This window comes from Lepisosteus oculatus, chromosome 16, assembly GCF_040954835.1.
Source record: "Lepisosteus oculatus isolate fLepOcu1 chromosome 16, fLepOcu1.hap2, whole genome shotgun sequence".
Classification (NCBI taxonomy): Eukaryota; Metazoa; Chordata; class Actinopteri; order Semionotiformes; family Lepisosteidae; genus Lepisosteus; species Lepisosteus oculatus.
This window is the reverse complement of record NC_090711.1, coordinates 9,669,455-9,695,361: the sequence shown is the minus strand read 5'-3', so window position 1 is coordinate 9,695,361 and position 25,907 is coordinate 9,669,455. Positions and strand designations below refer to the sequence as shown.

At 41.4% G+C, this 25,907-nt stretch overlaps 1 protein-coding gene across 3 annotated transcripts in view; it reads right to left on the bottom strand.

The window, feature by feature from the left end:
- Positions 1–1,046: 1,046 nt before the first annotated feature.
- Positions 1,047–25,907, bottom strand: part of LOC102687511 (collagen alpha-1(XX) chain) — a 69,435-nt gene continuing 44,574 nt past the window's right edge. For all 3 annotated transcript variants that reach the window (XM_069179402.1, XM_069179404.1, XM_069179403.1), the window contains exons 16-42: positions 24,610–24,736; positions 23,575–23,714; positions 22,742–22,874; positions 21,573–21,715; positions 21,098–21,227; positions 20,191–20,307; positions 19,921–20,067; positions 19,439–19,504; positions 19,120–19,158; positions 18,495–18,633; positions 17,931–18,073; positions 16,949–17,058; positions 16,312–16,470; positions 15,115–15,192; positions 14,048–14,134; positions 13,728–13,781; positions 12,938–13,033; positions 11,950–12,003; positions 11,144–11,197; positions 10,109–10,162; positions 9,421–9,492; positions 8,774–8,809; positions 7,930–7,996; positions 7,092–7,280; positions 6,615–6,692; positions 5,397–5,552; positions 1,047–4,378 (exon numbers count right to left, since the gene is read on the bottom strand). In XM_069179402.1, the coding sequence (XP_069035503.1) occupies positions 4,350–4,378; positions 5,397–5,552; positions 6,615–6,692; positions 7,092–7,280; positions 7,930–7,996; positions 8,774–8,809; positions 9,421–9,492; positions 10,109–10,162; positions 11,144–11,197; positions 11,950–12,003; positions 12,938–13,033; positions 13,728–13,781; positions 14,048–14,134; positions 15,115–15,192; positions 16,312–16,470; positions 16,949–17,058; positions 17,931–18,073; positions 18,495–18,633; positions 19,120–19,158; positions 19,439–19,504; positions 19,921–20,067; positions 20,191–20,307; positions 21,098–21,227; positions 21,573–21,715; positions 22,742–22,874; positions 23,575–23,714; positions 24,610–24,736 (2,697 nt within the window). In that variant the 3' untranslated portion in view covers positions 1,047–4,349. The remainder of the gene's footprint in view (positions 4,379–5,396; positions 5,553–6,614; positions 6,693–7,091; positions 7,281–7,929; positions 7,997–8,773; positions 8,810–9,420; positions 9,493–10,108; positions 10,163–11,143; positions 11,198–11,949; positions 12,004–12,937; positions 13,034–13,727; positions 13,782–14,047; positions 14,135–15,114; positions 15,193–16,311; positions 16,471–16,948; positions 17,059–17,930; positions 18,074–18,494; positions 18,634–19,119; positions 19,159–19,438; positions 19,505–19,920; positions 20,068–20,190; positions 20,308–21,097; positions 21,228–21,572; positions 21,716–22,741; positions 22,875–23,574; positions 23,715–24,609; positions 24,737–25,907) is intronic.

Here is a 25,907-nt window from a genome sequence, read left to right as displayed (position 1 = left end):
TTTCTGGTGATTCTATGTATCTACTGAATGACATTGGGAATATCTTAGACTGCATTGTGTAACATTTCATTAGTACAGGGTGCAATACATTTATAACATCATTTACATCGCTTTGATCATTATTTCTAAAACCATATCTCTGCATTTCTTTGGCAAAAATGTAAATAATGAGTTCATGAAAATTGTAGTGAATTGGAATGAAAGAAGGCTAAAAGCATGCATGATCACACCATCATGATAGTTCCATGAATAATAGTCATCTGTATAGTACCAAGATGGCTGAGTGGTTAAGGCATTTAGATTTAAATTCCAGTATACCCAGGTCTGTGAAGGTCTGAACCCTGCTGCTGGAAATGGTTTTGTTATCATCCTCAATAAAGGTCAATCAAGCCTTCATCATCTTTCAATCATGTCATGGGTATGAATGTCATCTTCATAATTGGGTAATTCTGAATTACAAACCCAGAACCCAAACAACCTCAATGAGTTATCAATCTCACCCCTCCTTTTGCTCTGTATTAGTTTCAGTAATCGCAGTAATCTGTAAAAAGGAAGAGTATTCCATTTAGATTGACACTTTTATAATTGTGGTAAGGCATACTGTTCTGATTTCGGAATGATATAGTCTAGTACTGACAGCACACCAAAGACCTTCACAAACATGCTGTAGATGAGATTTACACCTGCTTATGGGACTTTTTGTCTAACACTTGGCCACTGCTTCCACGGTACAGAACTTTTAGAATATATTGGAATGGAATAGAAAACATGAAATGTCATCTTGCAGGTTATGGTACAAAGTAAAAAAATAAATGGACTTTCGCATAACATTGGGGAAATTTACGTTTTAGTTGGACTGAAGTCACTTATGCATAGGTCTCTGGATATGCATAAATCAAATAATTTTACTGTAATTTCTTCTGAATTCTTCAGCTTTTCCACACATTTCATGTTACCAATATCAGCAAGCTTCGCACGTTCCTATTGGTATACCCCCCCGTTGTTCAGCAGAAATATCTCATAAATTGATAAAAATGACACAAAACTTTGTTTCAGGTATAGTTTTTATTCCATTTCTTCTTTAAATATCTTCACAACACTTTCGTAATACAGTAGTTAGTATTCTAGCTTATCAGTCAATAATCAAAGTAAATTAAACAGCAGGATAAAGATGCTCCATGATTTCAATTATAACATCTTAATTATAGTAATCCACCTTCATCAATACCAGCTGTTCAGTAACTCACTATCATAGTGTTCAGACAATGTTAAATTGCCAGCGTCGGGTTTTCACTAACTAATGTGTTGACCAGGATGCAGAGTACGGTATTGTTATGCTACCAGTAAGAAGTTGTGCTCTGACACATACAAGCACAGAGCATCATCAGTGTAACTGCTGGACATCTCAGACTCTTGACCAGTGTCACCTGGACCTCATTGGAGACGTAAGTGAAACGGATACAACATAATCAGATACTGTACATGTAGTTAAAGTCTACCTTGAACTGTTTTTTTAAGTCCATGCCTTTTAATTTCATAATTTTTTTTATTATATTTTGTTTACTTACACTATTCAGATTACATGGTTTTGTGAATTTGGAATTAGTCTTTTCAAGGACTGCTTTTGCTGTGAGAACCTCTTGCTGTGGAGGATATTCTCCAGCTCCAAAAGAGGTTTTACTTTGCATGAGTCATCATATAAAGCACCATCATCACCATCGGGTGATTGTTTTAACAAACCTCTTTGTATACATTTGCCCTTATTTAATTTCTGAATTAATCTGTTTGCTAGGCTGTTGCTTCAGTTTGTGCCTGTTGTCCAATCTTACTATACCGCTAAGACTTCACAGGCTTGTTTCTTCTTTATTACAAGAATATCAGTGGGGACTAGCAGAAACCTGGGAACAGAGATTTGAGCATCATGAGGTTAGTGTGCATAAAGAGTGGAAGAGCTGTAGTCGATTTCGGAGAACGATGAAGGAAGTCCTGAAGAACTCCTACTAAAACATCCAGAAAGCATTGTACTGTAAAATTACACGACTGTTACTGCTGTTGGCTTTTCTTTCACATACAGCAGATAACTATCCTTTTTGTATTTTTAAGAAATGTGTAAAAGGTACAAATTTAGTATAATTATAAGGTAAAAGATAATTCAAGACAAATTTAGCGATACAATTATCACGATACAACAGGAAATACAAAAATATTGCTTTGAGTAACATCTTTAGATTTCATTTACTCTAATTTGGGTTAAACAAAGACTAGCATACACTACATTGTTTTTATACAAAGTATCTTTAGCATAAGATATATTCACAACACATACAAAAATAATCTAAACATAAAATGTGAGCAAATATTTTCAGTGCTTAAAAATAACAATCTTTTTTAAGACTTCAGGTATGGTAGAAATTGCATTTAGGGAATCCCATGAAAACAAGATTGCTGTCTTATAAGGATATCATTATGAATATTATTTCAAATAAATATACTTTCAAAACATTATGTGTTAAAGAAAAAAAGTATTAAAATACATCTACTGTTTAGTTGTTGTTTTTTCATTTTGACTACAATTTGAAAATTGATTTAAAGGCCAAAAAAGCTATAAATGATTAAAAAGTACTGAGAATTATTTAACCCCAATACAACTCCATTTTATACACAGTAAACTTTAGTGTACAAATAGTATCTGATTTAGATTTTTAAAAGAATTGTGTGCTGGATTCTCTTATGCCCAGGGGTGATGAAATATACTTTTATTTCATTTTGTTCTCTCTAATTCTATTTGTGCTTTTATCAGAAATAAATACCTGTTTTGATTAATATGCCTGCAAGTCAATCATTTAATCACTGTCTACATTGGAAGCACTTGCACAGTTACAGGGAGCGCAAATTGCTAAAATACTGAGTGAGATGTTTTTCTTAGTTATATGGTTTGGGCAACTTTTTTAGGTTTGCTGTGAAATATGTCCGCTGTTGTGATTTTTAAACTAAAAAATAGAACAATAGGATATATCATGAAGAGCCTTATTTTCTTTTCAACTAATGAAGACTGTAAATGGGAGTTACAGTAGGTTATATCATACATTTGTATGCTTTTTAACAGTTGGAACCTAAAATGTAATTGTAGAATTAGAGGCACTCGAGTGATTTATACTACAGATACTGTAGATCAGTCAGACTTCCTACTGATGGATGATATCAATTAGCAACACTGGCAAGAAAGTGCATTATAACTGCTTGCTGTACAGATTTTTTATACAAATTAAAAATTGTGCAGATAATTAGATGAGCTCAGCTGGATAGACTTACTGTAAATCGCATTTGTTTAATTAAGGCTAGGATCAGACTGGACACCTTTCTTCTTCCTTCCACCCAGATATTTGAAGGTAGGTGAAAAGCTGATTTAATGGGCAACAGGACCATGTTGTGGATCAGAATGTGTTGCTCCTTCCTCATGGCTCCTGGGTTTGACACCCTTGGGTGTGGAGGTCAAATGGTGTCCACATGTTAACCTCTGAGGTTTTTGCCATGTATATTCCAACTTCCAAAAAATGCTACCTAGGTTTGATTGGCTAGTCTAAATTATCCATTGTCCAGTGATGGACCGCTGTCCTGCCCAGGCTGAGACCCGTCCTGATTTGCATCCTTTTCCTCAGGATACATGGCTATTGATGAATAGAGCATGCTATTTAAAATACCAGCATTTTTATGACTGGGTAAGATGCCAGGTACTTAGGGACTTTTGAAATGTGCAATGGTGCAATCTACTGTAAGATCATTCTAGGTACAGTATGCTTATACTACCAATTTTGAAATGAAACCAGAGGATTTCAGATGTTAATGTTACACAAGAAAAGAACTTGTGATAACTTTTTAATCATTTTGGAAATATGTTGGGTAATTGGAAAAGTCGGTTGTGCATCATAGGAAAAGTTTTCCCTCCACTTTTCTTAAAATTCTGACACTCAAGCAAGAGTGTCACAAACAAATATAGTTTAAATATTATTGAGAATTTACAGCTAGAAAAGCAGAGCAAATTTTGGATTGGAGAACCAAACTTTGAGCTTTAAGTAGCAATTGCAGAGTCTTATTTGTAACTGTGCATAAATGTTACTTTTGTCCTACTGGCATATGTATCAGTGTGCACAATAAAGATCTTGCCACCAGCATTGAAAAGGATGAAGGCGTTGTACACCATATTGTACAGTCATCAACACACACTGTTTCATAGTTCATCTGGCATTAATGACTGTGTTGCAGTTCAAATGAAATCTTTTATGTTTCTGCCTGTCATAGGGCTTTTTAACCCAACAGAAAAGTCTTTGGGAAGTGCAGTCTGTCCAGGTTCAAGGCTGGAACATGAAGTATTCTTGTCCTGGAAACAGAAGAGACAATCAAATCTGTGCAAAGGTGCTTTATGTGTGAATGAAAGTGACAAAATATCCAACAAATAATGAGTTATTTGAAGACTGGTAATCGGCCAGTTACAGGCAGGGATCCAACATTTAACTATTAACCTCACCATGACGCTTACCAGGGAAACCAGCCTGAACACTGACGGATGATATGATTCTCAAATTAGCATTAATACTTTGATTGCTTTATTTTTTCTCTTATAAGGACCAACAGGTTTGTGTCTGTGATTGTCAAGTGGTCATCAGCTGAGTTCCCTGCAGCAGCCTCTGCACCTGAACTGGAACAAGGCCTGGCTTTGACAGGTCCTTCATGAAATCGATTTTGCCTCAATCGACTGCACTAATGGAATATTGCACATTTTCAATGATCACGAATTAACTCACTCTTTCCTCTCAGGTGCTTTACAATTAGCAGCTGATGCAGCGAAAGCAACACTTGAGTATAAAAACCCAAGTGACTTCCCCTCAGAGAGATGGTCATCTTGTAGAAAATGGTCTTCATTTTTGTTTGTTTTGTGCAAAGATGGTCTTGACCAAAGGTAAGCTGTGAATTTAGTGTTTCTGGAGGCATTTGTAATGTGCAATCCAGACAAGCTGGAGTTTCAAGTGTTCATTTTTGTTTTGAGGTGTATGTTAAATATGCCCCTTTAGTACTGTGCATGTACTGTATGGTCCCTCTATGCTGAGTGTGAGAAGTGTAAAACCAAAAGAATGGTATTTTAGGTGTGTGGGCCCTTGATTCATATTCCCTTTCAGTCTGTTACTTGTATTATAGACAGACCTCATTCCTGTTGATGTTTAGTCACAATCCGTGTACTCCTGACCAATATGTATGGTTGGGCAATGCAGGGCAGATTTATTAATCCAACAGACTGAGTAGGGTTGTGTGGACAAGCGTCCTCCTAATACAGTTACATTTTTTCACCTGCATAGACACCCAGGTCCATGAAAAATCTTGCTCCCCCCAGTGGGTCTCACCTCTAGGATCTCTCCTTTGACAGCCCGTGTTGTCACACAGCCCTGGTGGGCCAGGTTCCCCAACAGGCCCTGTGGCCCCCAAGAGACCAGGTTTCCCCGGCTGGCCGGGGTCTCCCCTGGGTCCTGGTGCTCCAGGTTTCGACTCCCCCGGGGGACCTACGCAAACGCAAAAGAGCTCAGACTTGAGGACAGGGGAGGTCCCTTTACCAATATCAGTCTTCTAATACATACACGAGGGAAAAGTAGAATGTGGTGAAGTCTTAATGGCAGAAGGGGGTAATCCGTGGGATAAAAGCAAATGGGGCATAAACCTCTTTTCCACAACATCAAGAATTCAAGGACATCTTCCCCTTAGCACTAATACTGTATGGTAAAATCATGATAAATGGTGATATCATGATACTGTCATATTGTGTGTTTTAAGGATGTGATAATCATGGTTTAAAATCTGTCATGTTTGTATAACTCCTATCTTGTGAACTCGCTTTCCTTTATTTCTAGACCAGAAGTGGATTTCCACAGTCTGGTAAGTGGATTGTGAGGAGGATGTCAGTAAGAAACCTCTGATACTTGTATATTAAGTTTGAGTAGGGAACTGCATAAGCAAAGAGAGATGATATTTTGGCCAAGACTTGGTCTCCTTTCTTTTCCTTTCAGCATGGAATAAACCTTTACCTGTTCCATTATTTATTCATATTTCACATCTTCCACAGGCTTTACAATCTGATATCTTTATACTGTCTAAAATGTCTTGTCTGTTAAAGGCTCCTGTATAGAGTATAGGACGAGTTCAGTTGTGTTGTGTTTTAGAAGGCGATTACTAGACACGCAGTGTCTGTTTTCAGCCGATTAAATCCTCCCTTTTTTCCCTGAGGGGAGTGTCGGATAACTGGAACCAAATCAACAGCTTGACTTCGTCCAATGTTCAAAAATACAGGAATTTCAGATCTCCATAAAGGTTTACAGCACAAATATTTATATATAAATTTAATTTCTTTAATTTTGTGCTTTTTTTGTAATAGAACTACAATGTAGACAATATTTATAGTATGAGTTATACTATCAAGTTTCTTCATGGGGTTTTTCCATAGATTTTATTGTCTTGTTTCAAAATGAGGTGAACTGTGTAGGAGCCTGTATGCTGTCACAGTGAGTGCTGTAATACTGCTTTACTGGGGAACAGTGTTTATGTGCTCTGTGCACAGCTGCTGATGTTACCTGGGAGTCCCCTGGGTCCGTGTGGGCCCTTCACGCTGTCTCCCACACTGCCCTTCTCCCCTGGCTGCCCCGACCTTCCTACGCAAGGCAAGATGAGCACAGATCAACAAACGGGGTTAAAACACCTCTGGAGGGGCATTCACAAAGTTTCAGAAGGTCAAATCACCTAATTTCCATTGCTTCAATTTAGCGTAACATACTGTACCTTCAGTGCACTGACTGAATTGACTGAGCTTTCTCTCCATTACCTGACACCGCAAGACTTTTGCATGTGAATCCAGCTTCTCTTGCCCTGTTTCCTGAAGGTGGGGTCTCAGATTTCAGAATCCGGATTTTCCCCATCAGTTCCCCAGTGATATCATTCTTTTTTTGAAATCTCAAATTCCACTCCCATTGCAGTGAAAGATTTGGGGCAGAAAAGATAGAGGAAAGTCCTGACAATTCTCCTAAGGCCTGCTGCAGTAGACCTTGCCTCACCTTGTTCCCCCGGATAACCTGATTTTCCAGGATCTCCAGTGGTTCCTGGCCGGCCTGGCCTACCCCTGGGCCCTGGGGCTCCCTGAGGTCCGGGGATCCCCGGTTCTCCTGGTGGCCCCACTGGCTCTTCCACGGGGACAGGCTTCTGGCTCATCTCGTTGAGGAACGAGTCCAGCTTCAGCACCTCATCTGCAGAGAAACACCACCTTTCTTGCAGCAGAGCTGTGACACAAACCCGAAATGGAGGCCATCTCCATACGCCCGAGCCTCCGCTGTCGGCTCGCGCAAGCCACGTGTTCCTTCTCAGCCAGCTATGAGTAATCTTGGCTTCGTGTACCAGAAGAAAGGTTACAACAACATGGAGGCTATCAGGCCTATTGTGCGTGATTGATTGCTAGAAATTGATTGATCTGAAGACGGCGATCGGGCACCTTCTTGGACCCTACCAGTAAATCGGTGAATCTGTAACATGATCAGTTCGTTGGCTCTGACAGCTCAGGAGTGATCAATAATGTACATGCCCCCTACTTCCACTCCTAAATTTGTGTAAGTGCCCAGACCTCATGAGCCTCCTGTGGAGAGGTGGGCCAATCACTATGGTCTTCATTTCTGCCTGCCTGCCTGCCACAGAGGGCTGTCGGGCTGGTGCTGAACTCCAGCATTAGTTTTCTCTTTCAAGGAAGGTGAAGGTGTTCTTTGGTTAACTTGTACAGTATAAAAACATTGCGTAGGGTATATGTAAGAACCGTTACAAAAGGAGAGGAGGCCACTTGGCCTATCTGGACCATTTGGTAGGTGGATTAAAAAATATTGGCCGATATTGCCTAAGTTAACTTACTGTGTACCAGTTGCTCGCAGGCTTCAGTAACAAGCTGGTAAACGGTGGCTAAGGACTGTGGCTCCCCCTGCAACACAAAGCAAGCAGGATATAAATGGTCATCTTTGAGGTGAGGGTCATCAGTATAGTGGATTGAGTGTGTCTGACTGATAATTTAATAGTGACACTGTCTTATTGTGCAATTTTGTAGGGCAGCATGGTGGCAAAGTGGTTGGTAATGCTGCCCTGCAGCTATGGGGCCCTGGGTTTAAATTCTGCGGTGCTCTCTGTGTGGAGTTTGTTCGAATTGCCCCTGGTGTGAGTGTGTGCCTTGTGATGGACTGGTGTCCCATCCAGGGTGTACCCTGCCTTGTGCCTGTTACTGGCCAGAATAGGCTCTGGATCCTCTGTGACCCTTTATTGGATAAAGTGGTTAGAAAATGGATGGATGTTACAATATATTTCACAAGCATGAGTTTTTCCTCTCTACTGTAAAAAAAAACATTTTTTTTTTCATTGAATTTCTCTCAGAGGTCTCCCATTCCAGTACTGGCCTGTACTTCTATCATGTAGTAAAAGGAGCTAGGCTGATGATGATTCATTATGTAATGCCCTTTACAAATTGTAGTTTATATTTCATTATAATATTATGGCAATTTTAGAACATATTCAATGTAAGAAATGTTGAAAACTGAGCAGCGCAGTAATGATTTTGAAACATTAAAGGGAAAGAGAGCTCAGTCATTCTGGTGCAAAGTTAATTCACCAGATTCAGAGCAGAGGCATGTTATGGGTCTTAAAAGCTTCTCCTTTCACTGCACATATATCTTCCTTTTTGCAGCTGAAAGGAGAAAGAACAACTCACCTTCTCTCCCTTCTCTCCCTTGTGACCAGAAAGCCCCTGTGAAAGTAAAACACATGCATTTCATGGGCCCTTTGCTGTTTTTCTCTTGTCCCAGGATCTAAGAGCATGGGGAGGCTTAAAAACACATAAAGGCAATTTGGCCCATGCTCCTAAACTGGTTTCTAGCTGCTGTTTGATTGAAGTATCTTTTGTAAAATCCTTTCTTAAATGACCCAGAGGAGTCAGCTTCATCGGTAATTTACCAGAACACTCTCTCTGATTGATGCCTCCTTCTTTTCAGGAAGAGGCGCTTAGACCCAGATTAAATCAAAACTTTGACTTGCCTACCAGCTACAAATTACTGTACTATCACTGTATTAGACAGCAGTTTCTTGGGAGAGGAGTCTTCTATTTACCCAATGGTAAGGGCAGAGATCTCAAGGATTTGCCGTACCCCTGAATAAAGTGCCCAGTTGCTCCAGTCTGCCCAGCTGTATAAATGAGTACCAGCATTGCTGGAGGGGCTTCATCCCTGTGCAGCACTAGAGCCCCGCCCAGTGGTGACCAGGGTGAACTCTGGCCCGATGAGCCAGTGTGGCTCTGGTCTGACCTGTATCACATCTTGGGCCCAGGATGGAAGTGTCCCAGTTGTGCGGTCCAGTGCTTACCGTGGGCCCCACCTGCCCTGGGTGGCCCCTCTCTCCCACTACACCTGGGATACCTGGCATGCCCTGGAATCCCTAGACAGACACAGAGGCCAACATCAGGGCTGAGGGCATGAGAGAATACAGGGAAACGCTTGTCCATTGATGGACAGGGGAGTGTTCATCTTGAATTCAGTTTAACACTGTTCAACAGCAAGAGCTCAGCGGGTGAGAGGCCACACGAACTTTGCTTCAGAGTGTATGAATTTTATGTGTAAAATTTTGTCTTGGGTTTCTTCACAATTGTGCTATTAAGTCATTGGAAAAGCACGTTTTCTTCTGCGTTTTTAGGACTGGAATTTGTTACCTGCAAATGAGATGTAGAGGTATTTAACTGATCAGAAACTTGACCTAAATAAATTTCCTTGATCATTATTTTGCCTGTTTGCTTGACCTGTGCAGACAACTCAGGCACAACTAGTTTAATGTAAATGAGAGCTTTGACGCATGGAAATACCTTACCAGTTTTGTCATTTGTTTTTGCCTGTGCCACATTTTGTGCTTTTTTTTTTAACAAACTCTAGGTACAGTCCAGGAAAGCACATTTCAGCCTTCAAAGGCGAGGTGTTTTAATCTGAATCAGATTATTTTCCCTATGAGCTGACAAGACCTGAGTGCTCTTTCATGCTGTCAAGCATGTGTCTGTACTTACTCTCGGGCCAGAAGGGCCAGGGGATCCTGGACTGCCCTCGGCCCCTCTGATTCCCTGGGGAGACACGAGAGACACCACACATCAGGAAAATCCGAAAGCAGCGCTTCCTTCGCCCTCTTTTCAACACAAAGCAAGAGAGCTCCCCATAACAAAGACAGCATCTGTCACAAGCCCTCAAACAGGCACAATGAAGGCTGAGGCCAAGCTTTCAGCTTCGTCCAGCATACAACATGTTCCGATGTACTCGTGAGCAACACCTCTTGTCCACAAGAGACAGAAGGCTCCCGTACGTGAGACTCTGCCAGACTGGGCCAGAAAGAGCTGGTTTGCTTTGCCCCTGCAGGTTCTGAGTAGTGCAGCTGACATCCCACTACTCTGTCTCTATCAACGCCCATACACTGATGGTGCCAGAGATCACAGGATTTTATCCAGATGTGCTCTATGTTCCATTTTTTTTTTGTCTGAGGCACGGGTTTATGTAGATCTGTTTTAATTTGACAAATCCAGGCGAATTTGATTTCATTTTCATACCAGAAAGTTTTCATGGTGTTAAGTCTCCTATACCCCTCCAATCCCCCACAGGCATCAAGACATTTTTACAATGTGGAATTTAAATCGTAATCATGCTCAGCGAGTGCAAGACAAAGACCCTCTCTAACATATGGTGTAATCATTTGCTCATGAGTGTGATTATGCGATCATCCTGTGCCAATATGAAAACGATGTTGACTTCCACACCCAGGTAAATCGCAGGCGATCACACGTGTTCAGGCGCAAATGGAACATGATTTAAGTGGAGATGTTCCACAAAGCCTAAGTGTAAATACAGTGCTTGTCATTGACATTTTCAAGTATTTCTACTTGTGAAGGTTATGATTCTGAAAAACAGTTGTACAGACCATCTAAAATAATCATTACAAAAATTGCGTGACAGTTACTTTTATTTATCTTTCAAGTTATCTGTTCTGATTATCTTATGCCGCGAAGGAGGAAACAGAATATTTCCTGAAGTGTCACAGCAGTTTGAAGGCTCACCTTAGGGCCTGCGAACCCCTCCCTCCCTTTAGGACCTGGAGGGCCAGGCAATCCCTGAGTAGGGGAAAGAGAAAAACATTGCAATGAATCTAACAGCAACATTACTGCTCTGGTTAGACCTCTGCAGCAGAGCCTGCTTTGTCCAGACCCTGGTTTGGAAACTGTTTGCTGCTGTCTGTGATGTTGGTAAACCAGTAGGTGGCACTCTTCCCCCTGGTCAGAATTTCTAAATCCTCCCAGAGTGGTCATAGGACACTGTGATGCAGGAGGTGCTGCTCTTTGGATGAAACCTCGAACATAGAGTTGGTCCTGACTAGTTGCCCATTCAATTTCCCATGGCATTTTGCATGGGATCTTGCATCCCAGTGCAAGATTAGTGTAATGGCTGAATTCCACTTTGGGCTTGCACAATCTTGTCGTCCTAAAGATCTCCCTTCATTCAACTCCTGTTGGTAAACTGTTGTTAATTGTTAAACTCCTGTCCTCCACAGGTAGGCAAATTGGGTCTCCCCCTTTATGTAAGGCCCCCTGGGTTAATTTGGAAAGACAGAATTGATGAAAACAATTCATTCTTGATTACTATTAATAAAAACAGTGACCAAATGTGTCCAGCTCCCTTAGGCCAGAGCAAGTTCCTGGAGACTGTGCTCAAAATCATATTAAGTGCTAGTGGAATAGAACAAGCAGTGTATTGGTAAGTTTAGACCGCTCAGCTGACGGTATTTTGGTAAGAAAGTATTTTGCTGATTGTTGGCAATCTGTGACATCTGACCTGATCCATCAGCAAAAGGACAATGTTACTGTACCTGGAGTCCAGGCTTTCCAATGTCTCCCTTTTCCCCTCTTTCACCAGGAGGTCCCTTCAAAATATAAAAGGAAGAAAGTAAGATACTACACTGTATTGACTGTGTCGGGGCTGGGGAGGCTGTTTCTGGTGGGCAGCTGGGAGACACAAGACAGGTATTTGATTAGCAGCATAATTATTACAGAATTCTTCACAAATGCAACAGAACTTGCTCAGTGTGGAAGATAACACTTCCAGGCTTCAACCACTTTGGGTTCACTGAAACTTACACTAAAAAAGTAGCCAGGTATCTTTTTCCAGGACTCCCCCAAGACTATGCTTGAAGAAATACTTCCTATTGTCAGTTTTAAATGCAAATAAATGAAGATGTCTGTCGATATAGTATCACACCTGCCAGAGGAACACTTGTCTCCTTACCTTGATACATTAGACAGGCAATAGCCTCACATTCACTAATATTTGGGGCCTGTATTTCCCCTACTAACTGGCTCATGGCAAAGGTGTGTGATTATTTGCGTATAAACCTGTTGAATCTTCAAAGATAACACAATACCTTCTGTGCTGTCTCTCAATTATCTATTACAAATAAGTCTCATGAGGTATCTACTTTACTTCATAATATGGCACTTTGGAGGCATTTGATGTTTGGGTATTTATGGATTTTCCATTTTTTTTATTATTTTGATCACTAATCATATCCAAAGCAAAACGGGGGATGAAAAACACTCTGATCCAGGATGTAGTCAGGATTTGTGCTTCTAATATAGATACTGCAGCTATTGTGGCTCATAAAAATAAAATAAAAACCTCAGTGCAGGAAATGAACATTTGGTCTGAAATCCTACAGAAATCCTAGACCTTAGAAGCAACAAAATGCAGAAGGAAAGACTCTACATGCATCTGATAGAGGAGTCTTAAAGCCAAGATTCCGGGTAAACGAAAAAAGGCCATCAGCCCCGTTAATTGATTAATTGGATTAGGGTGCCTACCGCTCTTCCTCGAACCGTCATCCCCCTGGGTCCCCGGGCCCCCAGGGGGCCGCTTGTCCCCCTTGATCCCAACTTCCCTGGAGGTCCTGCCTCTCCCTGGGAGAAAGGCCACAGTGTAAGAGCACAGGAAAGGGAAAACAAGTGGAGATTAAGCAGCTAATTAAACAATTAAGCCCTGTTGGCATTTTTGGTTGTGAGCAGCTCATCAGTCTAGCAGATCTCAAGCAGCTGGGGGACTGCCCAATGAATCTCTGTAAATCATCAACAGCACGAGACCCTGGGACTGGGTTGGACCAATTGAATTTTTTCTGCTCAGGTATTACACTGATGATGATATAAGGAGATCTACCAACGGACTCTCGATCTCAAAGACCAGACCAGGGGAGTTCTACCAATTAGTAACATGTAGCTTAGGTGTATTTTTTAATCCACAAAAACGCCAACACATTTTTTATTTAAAGCACAAATAATAATAGCCATATGCTAAGTTTCATGAATAATTCCACATTTTGAAGGTGACATTAAAGCTATTAGCTATGCAGATGTTCATATACAAAGTAATTGTTTCAACTATAAAGCACAAAATTAAAATAATTACCTGAGGTGCAAGCAAAAGGAAGTTTGTACTTCAGTACTTTTAGTTTTGTAGCCATATAAAAAAAACAGTGGATGCAGGATGAAGGAACACCAGGCTTCATTTTGCTAGTCAGGTAGTCTCATTTTCAACTTTTCCAGTGTACAGTGAATCTACAAGACTGGACAAAGTGTTGGAGCCCTAAAGAGAACTGACCTTCAGCCCCTGTTCGCCTTTCTCACCTCTCTCACCCCTGGGCCCAGGTTTGCCCTGAGAAAAACAATTAACATAAACCACTATTGAGCACTATATTCTAAACATATTTAGAACAGAGCTGTAAAACACTACAATATATGTTAAACATATATTGTTGCTTTTCTTTTTAGGTAGGCCCATGCTTCAAAAACACTTAATAATAACACCACCAGGTTAATAATAATTTAAAATATCTCTTATAATCCTCAAAATCTGGGACTAGCAGGTGAGTTTATTTACAGCACTGGACTAATAAAGCACAGGATTTAGAAAACACTGACTGGTGGACCTGGAGGCCCAGGGGATCCTGGGATATTGGAGGTGCAGGTACAAGCATAGGCAGGTGGTGGGCAGCCCTCCTCATCCCTCTGCAAAGACAAAATATGTATTAGAGTAGAGCTTCACGAAACAATGCAACTTGGTCAGCACTCAATCAGGCTTGTGTGGGATGTGGCCACCAGTGGGTGGCGCCCTCCTGTTTGGATTGAAAATTGAAGGGGTTACTAGAGACACAGTGATGTAGGAGGTGAGATATGAGACTCCTGCTTGCTTTTGGTTCTAAAGATCCCGGAGTACTGTTTTATTGAGTAGGGGTGCAATCTCAGTGCCCAGGATAAATTTCAATTCAGTTTCTTCTCTTTCAGGGCTACCTGTGCTTCTGTGCTGTTTATAAGATTCTCAAAATACTACAGGCCCTGTATTATTGTTCCTCAGCCTGACCTTCAGCAGTCTCTAGGCAGAAAGGTAAATAAAATAAGTGAATAGGCTTGAAGCTTGTAGCATTTTGATGTGATCTCCCAAAACACTAAACTTCATGGGCTTTTAGAAGAGGTTTGAATAGGGATCTGTGTCAGCATGGGCTGGCTGCATACATGTTTATTTCACATTTCCACACGAGAATTAAAATGATGGAAAAACATTTCAGCTGTTGAGCCTGTTGACTCTTGAAACAGGCTTAAAAGCTGAAACGTTGTGTTTCTCCTATTTACTTTCCAGGGTGGAATAAAGCTTTACTAGTTCCTATTGTCTTTTTAGCCCAGTTTGACATGTTCAATATTTTATGATCTTTTAAAAGCTTGACCCGAATGACACACAGGATTCATAATAGAGTAGGCAACTAAAATTTCCAGTACTCAGTAGAAGTGTTACAGTATTTCAGTTAATCATTTAATTAGACCAGTTAATTGAATTTTTAGAGGAAGCAAAGGTCAGAAGAATGTATAGCCCTGCAGGAATGTAGATGGACAGAGTTCTGCCAGGGGGATATTCAGGGCTGTATGCTGTATATAAGTGCTGTATATTCGTGCCACTTGGAAAGGAACAGAGAGCTTCACAATGAAACACTCACCTTAGCTGGGATATCACAGCAGGTATCCTCAGATGCCCAGGAGGTGTTACAGATGATCTCAAAAGTCTGCAGCTGAAACTGTAAGAAGCAAATCACAGCTGAGTTATTAGAAATCCCAACTATATAAACATAATTAGGGCTTTATATAATAAACACATTGTTAGATTACATTTTATATTTGGACTGTTACTGTAGATATTGTCTGATTTATTACCTTGGTTTTGTTGATATGATTACATACAGTGAGGGAGAGTCACTATAAAAGTTACTATAAAATGATCCACAGTGTCTGAAACTATGAATATTGCACAATCAGCAACTTACTGTGGATGTTTTAGTTATTACATGTTGTTAATCAATACTTCCACACATTTCACTATCGATAGCTTGAATGGTTACTTAATCCATCCATCCATTTACTCACTGCTTCATCCGATCCAGGGTTGCAGGGGAGTCAGAGCCGATCCAGGAAATCAACAGGCACAATGCAGGGCACACACAGACACACACTCACTCACACCGGGCCAGTTTTCCCAGAAGCCAATTAACCTCCCAGTATGCACTTGGACTGTGGGAGGACACTGGAGTACCGGCAGGAAACCTTTACAAACACGTGGAGAACAAATCAACTCCACACAGCTACTGTAGCACCCCAGGGCCAGAACTGAACCCAGGGCCCCAATCCTATGAGGCAGCAATGCTAACTACTGCGCCACAGTGCCGCCTTGGTTACTTGATGCACTTGATTCTTTGCATATAAGTAAAGTACAAGGAAAAGAGTTCCTAAATGGAATGGCAGCTGATTTCATTGTAGAAAAGGCTTCCCACCTTTGTCTAAATTGAAGGCAAAACACTTTTCGTTGTTACTTGTACCGCAGTCACAAGTGAGTCATACAACATGGCAAGGAATGTCAGCGTTGAACAAATTTATTTTTCAGATAATAGTGAATAACTACCAAAAAAATAATACTCGACATGAATGAAACTTCTCTTGTTGTTGTATTATTTTTTAAAATCTCTGTCCATATTAAAATGTTTTTGTGTTTTTTAAATCACAGCGCAGTAAAAATAAGAATCCGTCTTGAAAACAGAAAATAATGATTCCTCAACATCAACCGTAGAACTTTTATTCACGCAGTCTTGTGGAAATTGGGGTATCCTATGGATTCAATGTTCTTGATTCATCAAGTAACTTACCGGCGCAGATCCACTGTGTGGTCCTCTGCTCTTTACCAGTTTGCCCAGCATCTCAAAGCCATTGGTGGGTATTGTGCCCAGAGAGTTAGCTGGGCTCTCAGCGACAGGTTGGCAATCAATATACAGGCTGACACTGAATGGACTCACAGCCAGGTGAACCTGGAAAATGAGGTAGCAACAATCAGTGCTGTCACTAAATGGCAGTGCAGAACAGCTTTGGTATTTGCAGGCAAAAATTATTGAAATGAAAAATTAACATACTGCATGTCTCTCTTTCAGACACAGGAATCGTGGTGGCAATGGATTGGAAATCCTACACCAAAGCCGGCGAGCCCAGAAATGTGTGATACCTCAAAGATACTAGGCGCTACCGTTGACCAAGTCATCTTGGGCCACAGTAAGAAAAATATCTTCTGTCATGCTTAAGACAGACAGTAGTGAGGGGTAAAGTGTAAGGGGCTTGGGTGGCTTAGATGGTTTGAACATGGACCTTTCTGTTTCAATGTCCAGGGTTTGATCCTCATCTGGTTCTGATGACCAAGGAAGTTACCTCATTATCCATTTCTGACAGGTTCCCTTCCATGTTAATATGACTTCAACTATAGTATGTCATCGGCTGGTCCAGTTCAGCACTGACCTTGTGGAAGCTGCCATAAAACAGCTTGCGAACTTGGGCCTGGTCAAAGTTCACTTCCTGAATATCGCCTCTGAAGTCCAAGCTGAAATACTGGATGATTTTTCTCTCGGCTGCAAAATCCATTAAAACATATTAAAAAAACAAAATGATTTAACAAAACAATTGTTGCTGTGGTTAAAAAGGAAAGCATGCAGCTGAGCTAATTGAAAAATTGTAAGTTTAAATTCCTGTAAAAATCATTAGAGCAGGATTCTTCATCTATTTCATCAAAGATATTTCATAATCATTTTCTTGCTGCATCTTTAAAACAACTGTTATCAAGATCTTAGAATGTTTGTCTATGTACAGTATAGTGACTGATTAATGTTTGGATTTTTATATTCATTTATGCAGAGGATGTATTTATGTTTTTCTGAATGTTCTTAATGTAATGGTTATAAAATGGGTCAGAGGCTACGGAGGAGACTGATGAAAAAAGTCCAAATTTCCCTTCCTGTGCTTGGCATACCATTCACTCTGTAATTGGCAGACATTACATGAAGTAAATGGTCATTTTTAAAGCAAAAACAAACCAAGCTTTCTGATAAATAGAAAGGAAATACCTAATGGCATTACAGATGTAATCCATTTTCAGGGTGACTATTTCAGAAAGAGCCATTTCATCCTCACTTTAAACTCTTTCCTAAGATCAGCAAGTCTCAAAACATTTGTCATATACAGTACTTGTCATTGATTTATGGAACAGTCAATACTTTGTATGCATAAAGCTCAAATTTGAATCTTTTTTCTAAATATAAAACTAACACAGGTTCTCATATTTGCCACGGGAAGCTAAATTAAATAGATATTGATTTATAATTGTTTTTTTCAGCCTGAAAAACCTGGTAGCCTGTTTGCACTTGTAGCAAAACAGAACAACATGCATAACTAATTCTGTGTTCAATGTTCTGCTCCTGAAATGGAATTAAGAGTCAATGCTCACGGTCTAGGATGACCCCGATCTTGGGCTGGAAATCCTCGTCTGTCAGCTGCCACACAGCGAAGGGCTCTTTCGGGGTGTCCTGAAGGAGCCTGAGTGTGAAGCTGATGGTGTGTTCAGGAGGAAAGCCTGCAGGGTGGATAAAGCTAAAAAGACCAGGCAAATGAAAACAGGCGAGGAGATACTGTAACTTATTTCTATTCAGACCTGCACTTATCTCAGTGCGATGGCCCCATCTGTCCTCCACATAGACTATACAATAGCAAACTACTGTATATGGATACTTTGGGGTCTTTTATACTCCAGTCCCTGAGAGGTCTAAATATTGGATGTACTGTACGAGAAATGCTGAAAGCCATTACTGCATTTTGAATCCATGTGCAAAAAAGGCTAGGGCAGGGGACAGTCCCATTTAATGTCCATAACAGTAACTGTAAACAGGACAGTTATTAATATTTTGGTTGGAGTTGACTTTTCCATACTGTGTATAAAGATGACCTAAATATCCTGTGAATCTACAGTACTGCTGTTCTTTTCAAAATGGGTTGATCAGCAGTTCAATCTCACCTGGTGCTCTGTGTCAGCTGGACATCTCTGAAGATGCTGTAAGAGGGCAGAGTGTTGAACACAAAGGGCTCAGCAAACACCCCTTCTACAGAGGAGTATGCACTGCTGGTCAGACCAAAGGCCTCCATCATATCGAACCCTGTTAAAGAAATAACGGCACCTCATAGTACGATATATGTAAAACTGAATGGAAGCTGACAATGAGAATTCAGAACCTAGCGACTAACTGGATTACCCTGAAATGTTATTGTATAATTATAATTTTTGGCCTGACAGTATGTTGCCGTAGCTACACATCTGTTATTCTTCTTTCAAGAATTCCAGAGCCAAATTGCCTCCTTTTATTACTGTTATGTATCCCAGTTGCTTTATTCTATATCCCAGTTTTCTTGACTGGTCTCTTTGGCATTGCACTAGGCAACCTATTTACATTTATCTTGAGCGTATAAAGTTTACTTTCACTGATCTATTGAACTGTAATAGAAAACAAATTAACAATAATGATCCCAGTAACGTATGCATCAAACAAAACATTTTTAGTGCTAAGTATACTGGGAATTGTAACTTGGGAAGCTAGGATGAGTAAATGATAATAGAAGAAAAATAAAAATTGGCGTGCTCCTACCTTTTAGAAATGTATTTCTAATGGTCACCTCAGGGCACACTAAATAAGAGGACAGACAACGTAAGATGTATTTGTAAAATTTGGGAAAATATTTCAGTTACAAAATACAACAGTTAAAGCTCCAGCATGTTTAAGAACCTGGGAACAAACAGGTCAAATTTGTCTCATTAAGTCAGTGAAAGGTTTGACTCTGTACAGTAACTGGTGAATGGGCTGAAAGAAAACGCAGCAGGCGTGTGGGTCACCAGGACCAGCACTGGGGAGCCCTGTGCCAGGAATATGGACTGGGAGAAGGATATAAATTCCTCCTGAAGCCCACCTTCATTCGGACGAGGAGAGGACCTGGACGGGGGAGCCAGTTTCACAGGTCCAGAGGGTCCAGTGGCTGTGTGGACATAACATTAGGACTGAGAGTCAGGGGCAGACTCAGTGCCTCCCTGGTATTGAAATCAACAATAGTGGGCATAAAAGATGGCAACTTTGATCCATATTACTGTTTCTAGCGTACTGTATTGAGTGTCTTTCCCTGTGGCCCACCTTCCAGATAAGTGACTGTATAAGATACAGTCTTATCTTAATAATGTAAGGGTCAAACATCTACCCAATAGAATAAATATAAAAAGCTGTACATCAGTTTCTATCAGGTTAACTGCAACACTATATCCTGTCACTATATCCTTGTCTCCCTTCTAAAGTACTGCATTCTACAGTGAGAATTTGAGAGACATACAAATATGCAGTATCGTCTATCTGGCACATCCTGGTCTTGAGTTCCAGTGAAAGGAAAGCACGGATGGTTACCTGTGAAGTGCAGCACGGTGACCGGCGTGCCCTCCACCTGTTGGACCTGGGTGTACACACTGATCTGGTACACCTCCTCAGGCCGCAGGCCGGTGAAGCAGTGGCTGCTGGACGAGCTGTCCAGTTTCTGCTCCTCCATCGTCTTGTCTTAAAAAGACGTGTACACAAAGTCAAGACACGACAGAAATCCTTTAAAGCAGTCTCTGCCCCACTTTTACGTCCTGATCATACACTGTATGGGGCATGCAGAAGCCGAGGCATCTACTGTACCTTTCAGAGACTGGATAACTATTCTGTATCCAGTAGCAGCGCCGTGGGGCTTCCAGGAAACGCAGAGGCTGGATTGCTCTGACTTATAGACGTTCAGACTGCTGACTCGCAAGCTCGCTGTGCACAAAAGAAAATTAAACCGCACTTGGTGATACTCAAATAAGGACGTCAAATCTAGCAATGCAGGACCACACTAGAAATGTGCGTACAAAATCATACAGTACAACTCACAATTCCCAAACCACTGGATTCCAAACCATGTTCTTTTGTTCCAAGGGTAGGAGGTTGACACTAACATGTTCTTGCAAATCCCATCTTATTGTCTCTGACCATATTTACAACATGGCTGTAGGAACGAAATAATTACTTGTTACCTATTCAGCCACCTAATTCTAATTGCCCCCTTATAGGTGTTAAGTAAATTAAGTAATCACTTATTATTTCATATACATTGATTCTAAAGTATTTATTTTTTCTTCATATACTAATGTGTCCCAAACACTGAATAGATGAATATAAACCCTTCTGGTTGAAAAGACTAGTGTCAGTTAAACAGGGGCATCACAGTACAAAATTGTAATTCCCCTAATTATACAGGGGTTCAGCAACTGTTTCGTGGAACTGTTGGCCCCTGATCTGAATATTGTGACCTGGCCTTTTTGAGATTGATCAACACAATCTCTGAGGAATAGACTGCTGATCTAGAATATTGTGACTCGGCCTTTTCGGAAAGATCAACATCGTCTTGAAGTCACTGCAGTGACTCTTTACTTTAATAAACCCATGAAAAAAAATTGATCGATAGGAACAGGTAGATTCCCTTGCTCCGTGTTATTTTAAGCTCTCTTTCCAGGCCTGTGCTGTATGGAACCAGACATGTCAGAGATCAGAAGGATTTTCTACTTACATGTTTTCCCGTGTGCTGAGGCACTCCCTCCCTCTCTGTTCCTGTACATGGCAGTGACCAGAACACTGTATTTGGTGTCTGGGAGCAGCGACCTGAGTCGAACACTGTTCTCTTTCCCAGGGACAGACAGCTAGAAATGCAGGTCAGAGAACGTCAGGTTCAAAGCTCATCTTTTGGGGATCTGAAACTGCAACTCCGAAACAATGGCTAACAATGTATTCAAAAATCAGAGCAAGGTTAAGATGTGATTCAAGCCACAAACCAGGCTTCTACTATATAAACCTCCAGAGACATTACAAAATGTTGGAGGGGACATCATACCAGACGGAAATTGACTCTTTTTCCAGAGGCAAGAAAGTTTGAACAAATACAGGTGTGAAATAGATGAGGGAAAATTTATCTCAAACGAGGGCCATTCCAAAGTTAAACCTCAAGGTCAAAATATCTTGATTTAAATATCACCTGCTGCACTTACGGTCTCTTCAATGGGTTCTCCTTTCATTGCAGTATAGACCACGTGGTACTCAGAAACATGAGCATTGGGGTGTTCCCATCTCACCAACAGGCTGTTCACTGTCTCCCCCTCTATTACAACATTGGAAGGACCACCTCCAGAAACTAAAGACAGATAACACGGCAGAATCATTTGATCTTATTGTTTTAGAATGACTGACTGTTTCAAAGCAAGGTTCTAGTGGTGGAAAGCATCAGGATCTTTTGGTTTTAATTTCAGATGCTTTTTCAGTTATAATAGTGTCCAACAGGAGTGTCAATGTGTCCAGTTAGCATCCAGTGTAGCATCAACCTGACCTTCTGATTGCCTTTGAAAAGGGGTTTCGAAGTATGTTTTCAGCATGTCTTTCTTATCAGAATATATTGAGTACTAGGACATCTTATCTTATTAATTGTGCTTCAATTCATGCCCATGAGCACATATCCTATTTCCCTAACCATTAGGCCTGAATCTATGCAGCTCATTGAACATGATTTTGATTAGGACTCTTAATCTGTTTCTCCAGGGTTACCAGGTCCATTGATAATTTTATACACTAAGTTTTTCTTGTGTTTTCTTGTGCCCAGGGCCACCGGCCCTACTCCGTATTCTGTCTGCATCCTGGAGTGTTACCAAGACAAAGTGTTCCTTCAGCGTTCAAAGGCACAGATCAAAGACTTGTGGCGCTACCACATCTTTAAATCCCGCAACTGTCACGATTTACACCGAAGGGTGTGAGTAAACCATGTAATAAAAGGCCGCAGTAACATGAATAGCTTGAATTCCGTCCAGTGCTAAAACACTCCCTCCACCGCAGCGCAGTGGCAGGGAGCCTGGAGGAACAGAGGTGGAATTGTCCAGTTCAGAAGGGAGTACCAGCTACAGAAAACAGCCTGCAGCGCAGTGGACAGCGCCTGGGTAGAGCATCTGCTTACAAAGCAGAAAAACGGGAGATCCCTTCAAATTCCCTCAGAGGGCATTTTGTGTCCAACAGGAATGCTGCCCTGATGGGAAACTGAAGGAATTTGCAGCAACTGGCACTGATACCCTAAAGGATTTTGCCTCAGCAAGAGCTGAGACTTGTGGGTGGATAGTGGAAGTAACGTGTGGCCCCGAGCGAGCCAGCGAGTGAGCGGCCCTGCTCTACTCACAGGTGCTGTAGCGGGTGGCCACCGCCTCGCTCTGCGCCCCGTCGGCGTACAGCGCGGACAGGGAGATCTGGTACTCGGCATTCGCCTCCACAGCCTCCAGCACCGCCGACTCGCTGCCCCCGCCCACCACAAGCTGAAACGCAGGAGGCGCGTCACAAAAGCTTGCCCAGGTGAGTCTTTCCCAGCGTGGGCTCCGGGACAAATTCAAAAACATCTCCTCACCTTTAAATATTCGTTATTCCAATCAACAGAGTCTACTCAAGGAAAAGCCTGTAGGATGCTTTCACTCAGTTGATAAAAAGCCTTCATTCTACTTCACAATCTTTTAAAAGAACATAGTTGTGCTCATTTACCCAAATGTTGTAATTAGTTATTCCCATATTTCGGTAATGTTCCTTTGTGGCAGGCCAGCTGTACTGAGGATAGTAGTTTCAGACCTGCAACTAGATGTCGTTAAGGCCTCTAATGTTTGTACAGTATATAGGTTTACATGAGGTGTATTGTCTAGTTAGTTAATTGGTGAGGGAATGAGAACTACATTTTCACATGGGGCTAAATTAGACTGCTGCAGGTTTATAAGGGGCTTCTGGTGGTAGTTGGGTTGGTATAGTGCAAGTATTGGTCTTGTGTATACAGCAGATTGTGTGTAATAAAGACTCCCTTGCAAGATACCTTTACTGAACATTGTGCTTTTTCGTGTGCTCGGGCCTCACAAGCTGCAGATCTTCTGAACAGTGTTTTCTGATCTGTGTTATGAAGCCGGCCGTACCCTGTGACTGAACTGATCAAGAATCCAGAGGGTGGCGGGGCACCCAGAACGGAGGCTGTCTAACCTGGTTCAGTTTCCCCCCGCTGAGAGAGATCCACTTGAGCAGGTAGGAGATGACATCATCGGCCGCCGGCTTCCACTGCACCTTGATGTCGCTGCCAGTGAAGCCGACGACCCTCAGCTCAGAGGGCGAGGGCACTCTCACTGCACAGACACAGTCAGTGAGAACGCCAAACAGTTTTAGGACAAGACGAGACCCTAAAACTGGAAACAAACTGCTTCCCAGCGTAGTTCCAAATGTATTCGTTCAGAATGACATTCAGCCTAATTACTATTATCTTGTTATTAGTATCCACATACCCTGTGAAATAAACTCTCTGGGAAATAAGATACCTTGCAGTACAATACACCCAAGTATTATTTGGTATGACTAGTTCATCTGGCTGCAATATTCTCAAAGCAGTGGAGAAACTGTCTGTTCTCAAATGCAGTTGATTGCTGAATCAAAAGAGCAGTAATCAGAATATGTAATGTGTGTTCTATTGTGTAAACTGGTGAAATAAACTGAGTTAATTTTATGTTTTTCAGGCTAATGATGTTTGCTGAATAAGTACTAAATGTGACTATACTAATTGCACTTCCTAGGTGGGCAAAGAAATTTCTGTTATTCCAGCTGAACTAGTTTTAATCATCTGTTTCAGTGACTGGGGTTCATACTTCTCTCTATAGCATTTTTACTTAGACACCATATTTTAATCTTCATCTCTGGATCACTTACAACCTGACGATCCACGCAGCCTCAGTGTCCAGCTTTGTTCCCCAAAATAACAGACAAAATGTGACCTACTGTACTCTTTCACAGCTAGTCTCTTCAAGAATTAAGTCAAAATGTATACTCATTGCTACTTTTTGATCTCAATAGGAAAAATCATATTTTTAAACGCTACCAATGGTTCAGGTGTCTGAACCACATAACTCCTCAGAATTAGGAATGTCAAATTGAATAACCTCCAGCCTGCCCCTAACAATTTTAAAAATTAAAGGAATACCCGAGTAAAGCAGACATTTCTTTTAAAATAGAAAGTGTGCAGTAGCTTACAGGTGGTGATGTTGCCAGTGATCGGCATGGAAAGCCCCTCTTCATACACTGAGCGCACAGCCACCACGTAGTTAGACAACGAGGAGAGGTTCCTGAGGAGGAGGGCAGTTGTGCCCGAAACGTCCACCTTGAGGAGGAAAGAAGTTGAAATGGTGAAGTAGATCTTCAAGCGGAGAGAGCAATGTACTTGCCACTCATACATGACTTCCACAGTGAGACTGACTGGGATTCACTCCCAGAGCCTTAGTGTACTTCAAGATTCTTGGTGATAATAACTTATCTGTGGTGTTTTTTCAATAACATGATATATATATTTTTCATCCACCTAGAAAACAAGATCTTGTATTAACTTAACTTAATTAGATGAAGAATCGATTCCAATGCTTTGATGAATACTATATATTTGATTCATGACAAATCAATGTAACAAAGTACAGCTCCATTTATCAATTCCCCCACTGTCTAGTAGCTTCATCCAATTCAGTATTGTAGGGAAGCTGGCGCCTGACCGAGCAAGCAATGGCTGTAAAGCAAGATACACCCTGTACAGGATGCCAGTCCATCGCAGGGCACAAACTGACAGAACCACAAGCATGTAAACACTTATATCAGGGCCTGCTAACTTCCCAGTTGACATTACCTCTGCCATATACCACACAGCTTGGACAGCCTCAGTTGATTTGGATAATAATAATAATTATTATAATAATAATTGCTTACACTTATATAGCGCTTTTCTGGACACTCCACTCAAAGCGCTTTACAGGTAATGGGGACTCCCCTCCACCACCACCAATGTGCAGCATCCACCTGGATGATGCGACGGCAGCCATAGTGCGCCAGAACGCTCACCACACACCTGCTATCAGTGGGGAGGAGAGCAGAGTGATGTAGCCAATTCATAGATGGGGATTATTAGGAGGCCATGACTGGTAAGGGCCAATGGGAAATTTGGCCAGGACACCGGGGTTACACCCCTACTCTTTTCGAGAAACGCCCTGGGATTTTTAATGACCACAGAGAGTCAGGACCTCGGTTTTATGTCTCATCCGAGGGACGGCGCCTGTTTACAGTGTAGTGTCCCCGTCACTATACTGAGGCATTAGGACCCACATGGACCGCAGGGTGAGTGCCCCCTGCTGGCCCCACTAACACCTCTTCCAGCAGCAACCTGAATAGGCTGCTGTTTGCATTATCAGAACTGTACCAGAATGCAAACATTTCAAATGCTAGTTAATGTTGGCCATGAAGTCAATGCTCTTATCTGAGATGTCGCAAAGGGGAAGGAACAGAACAAC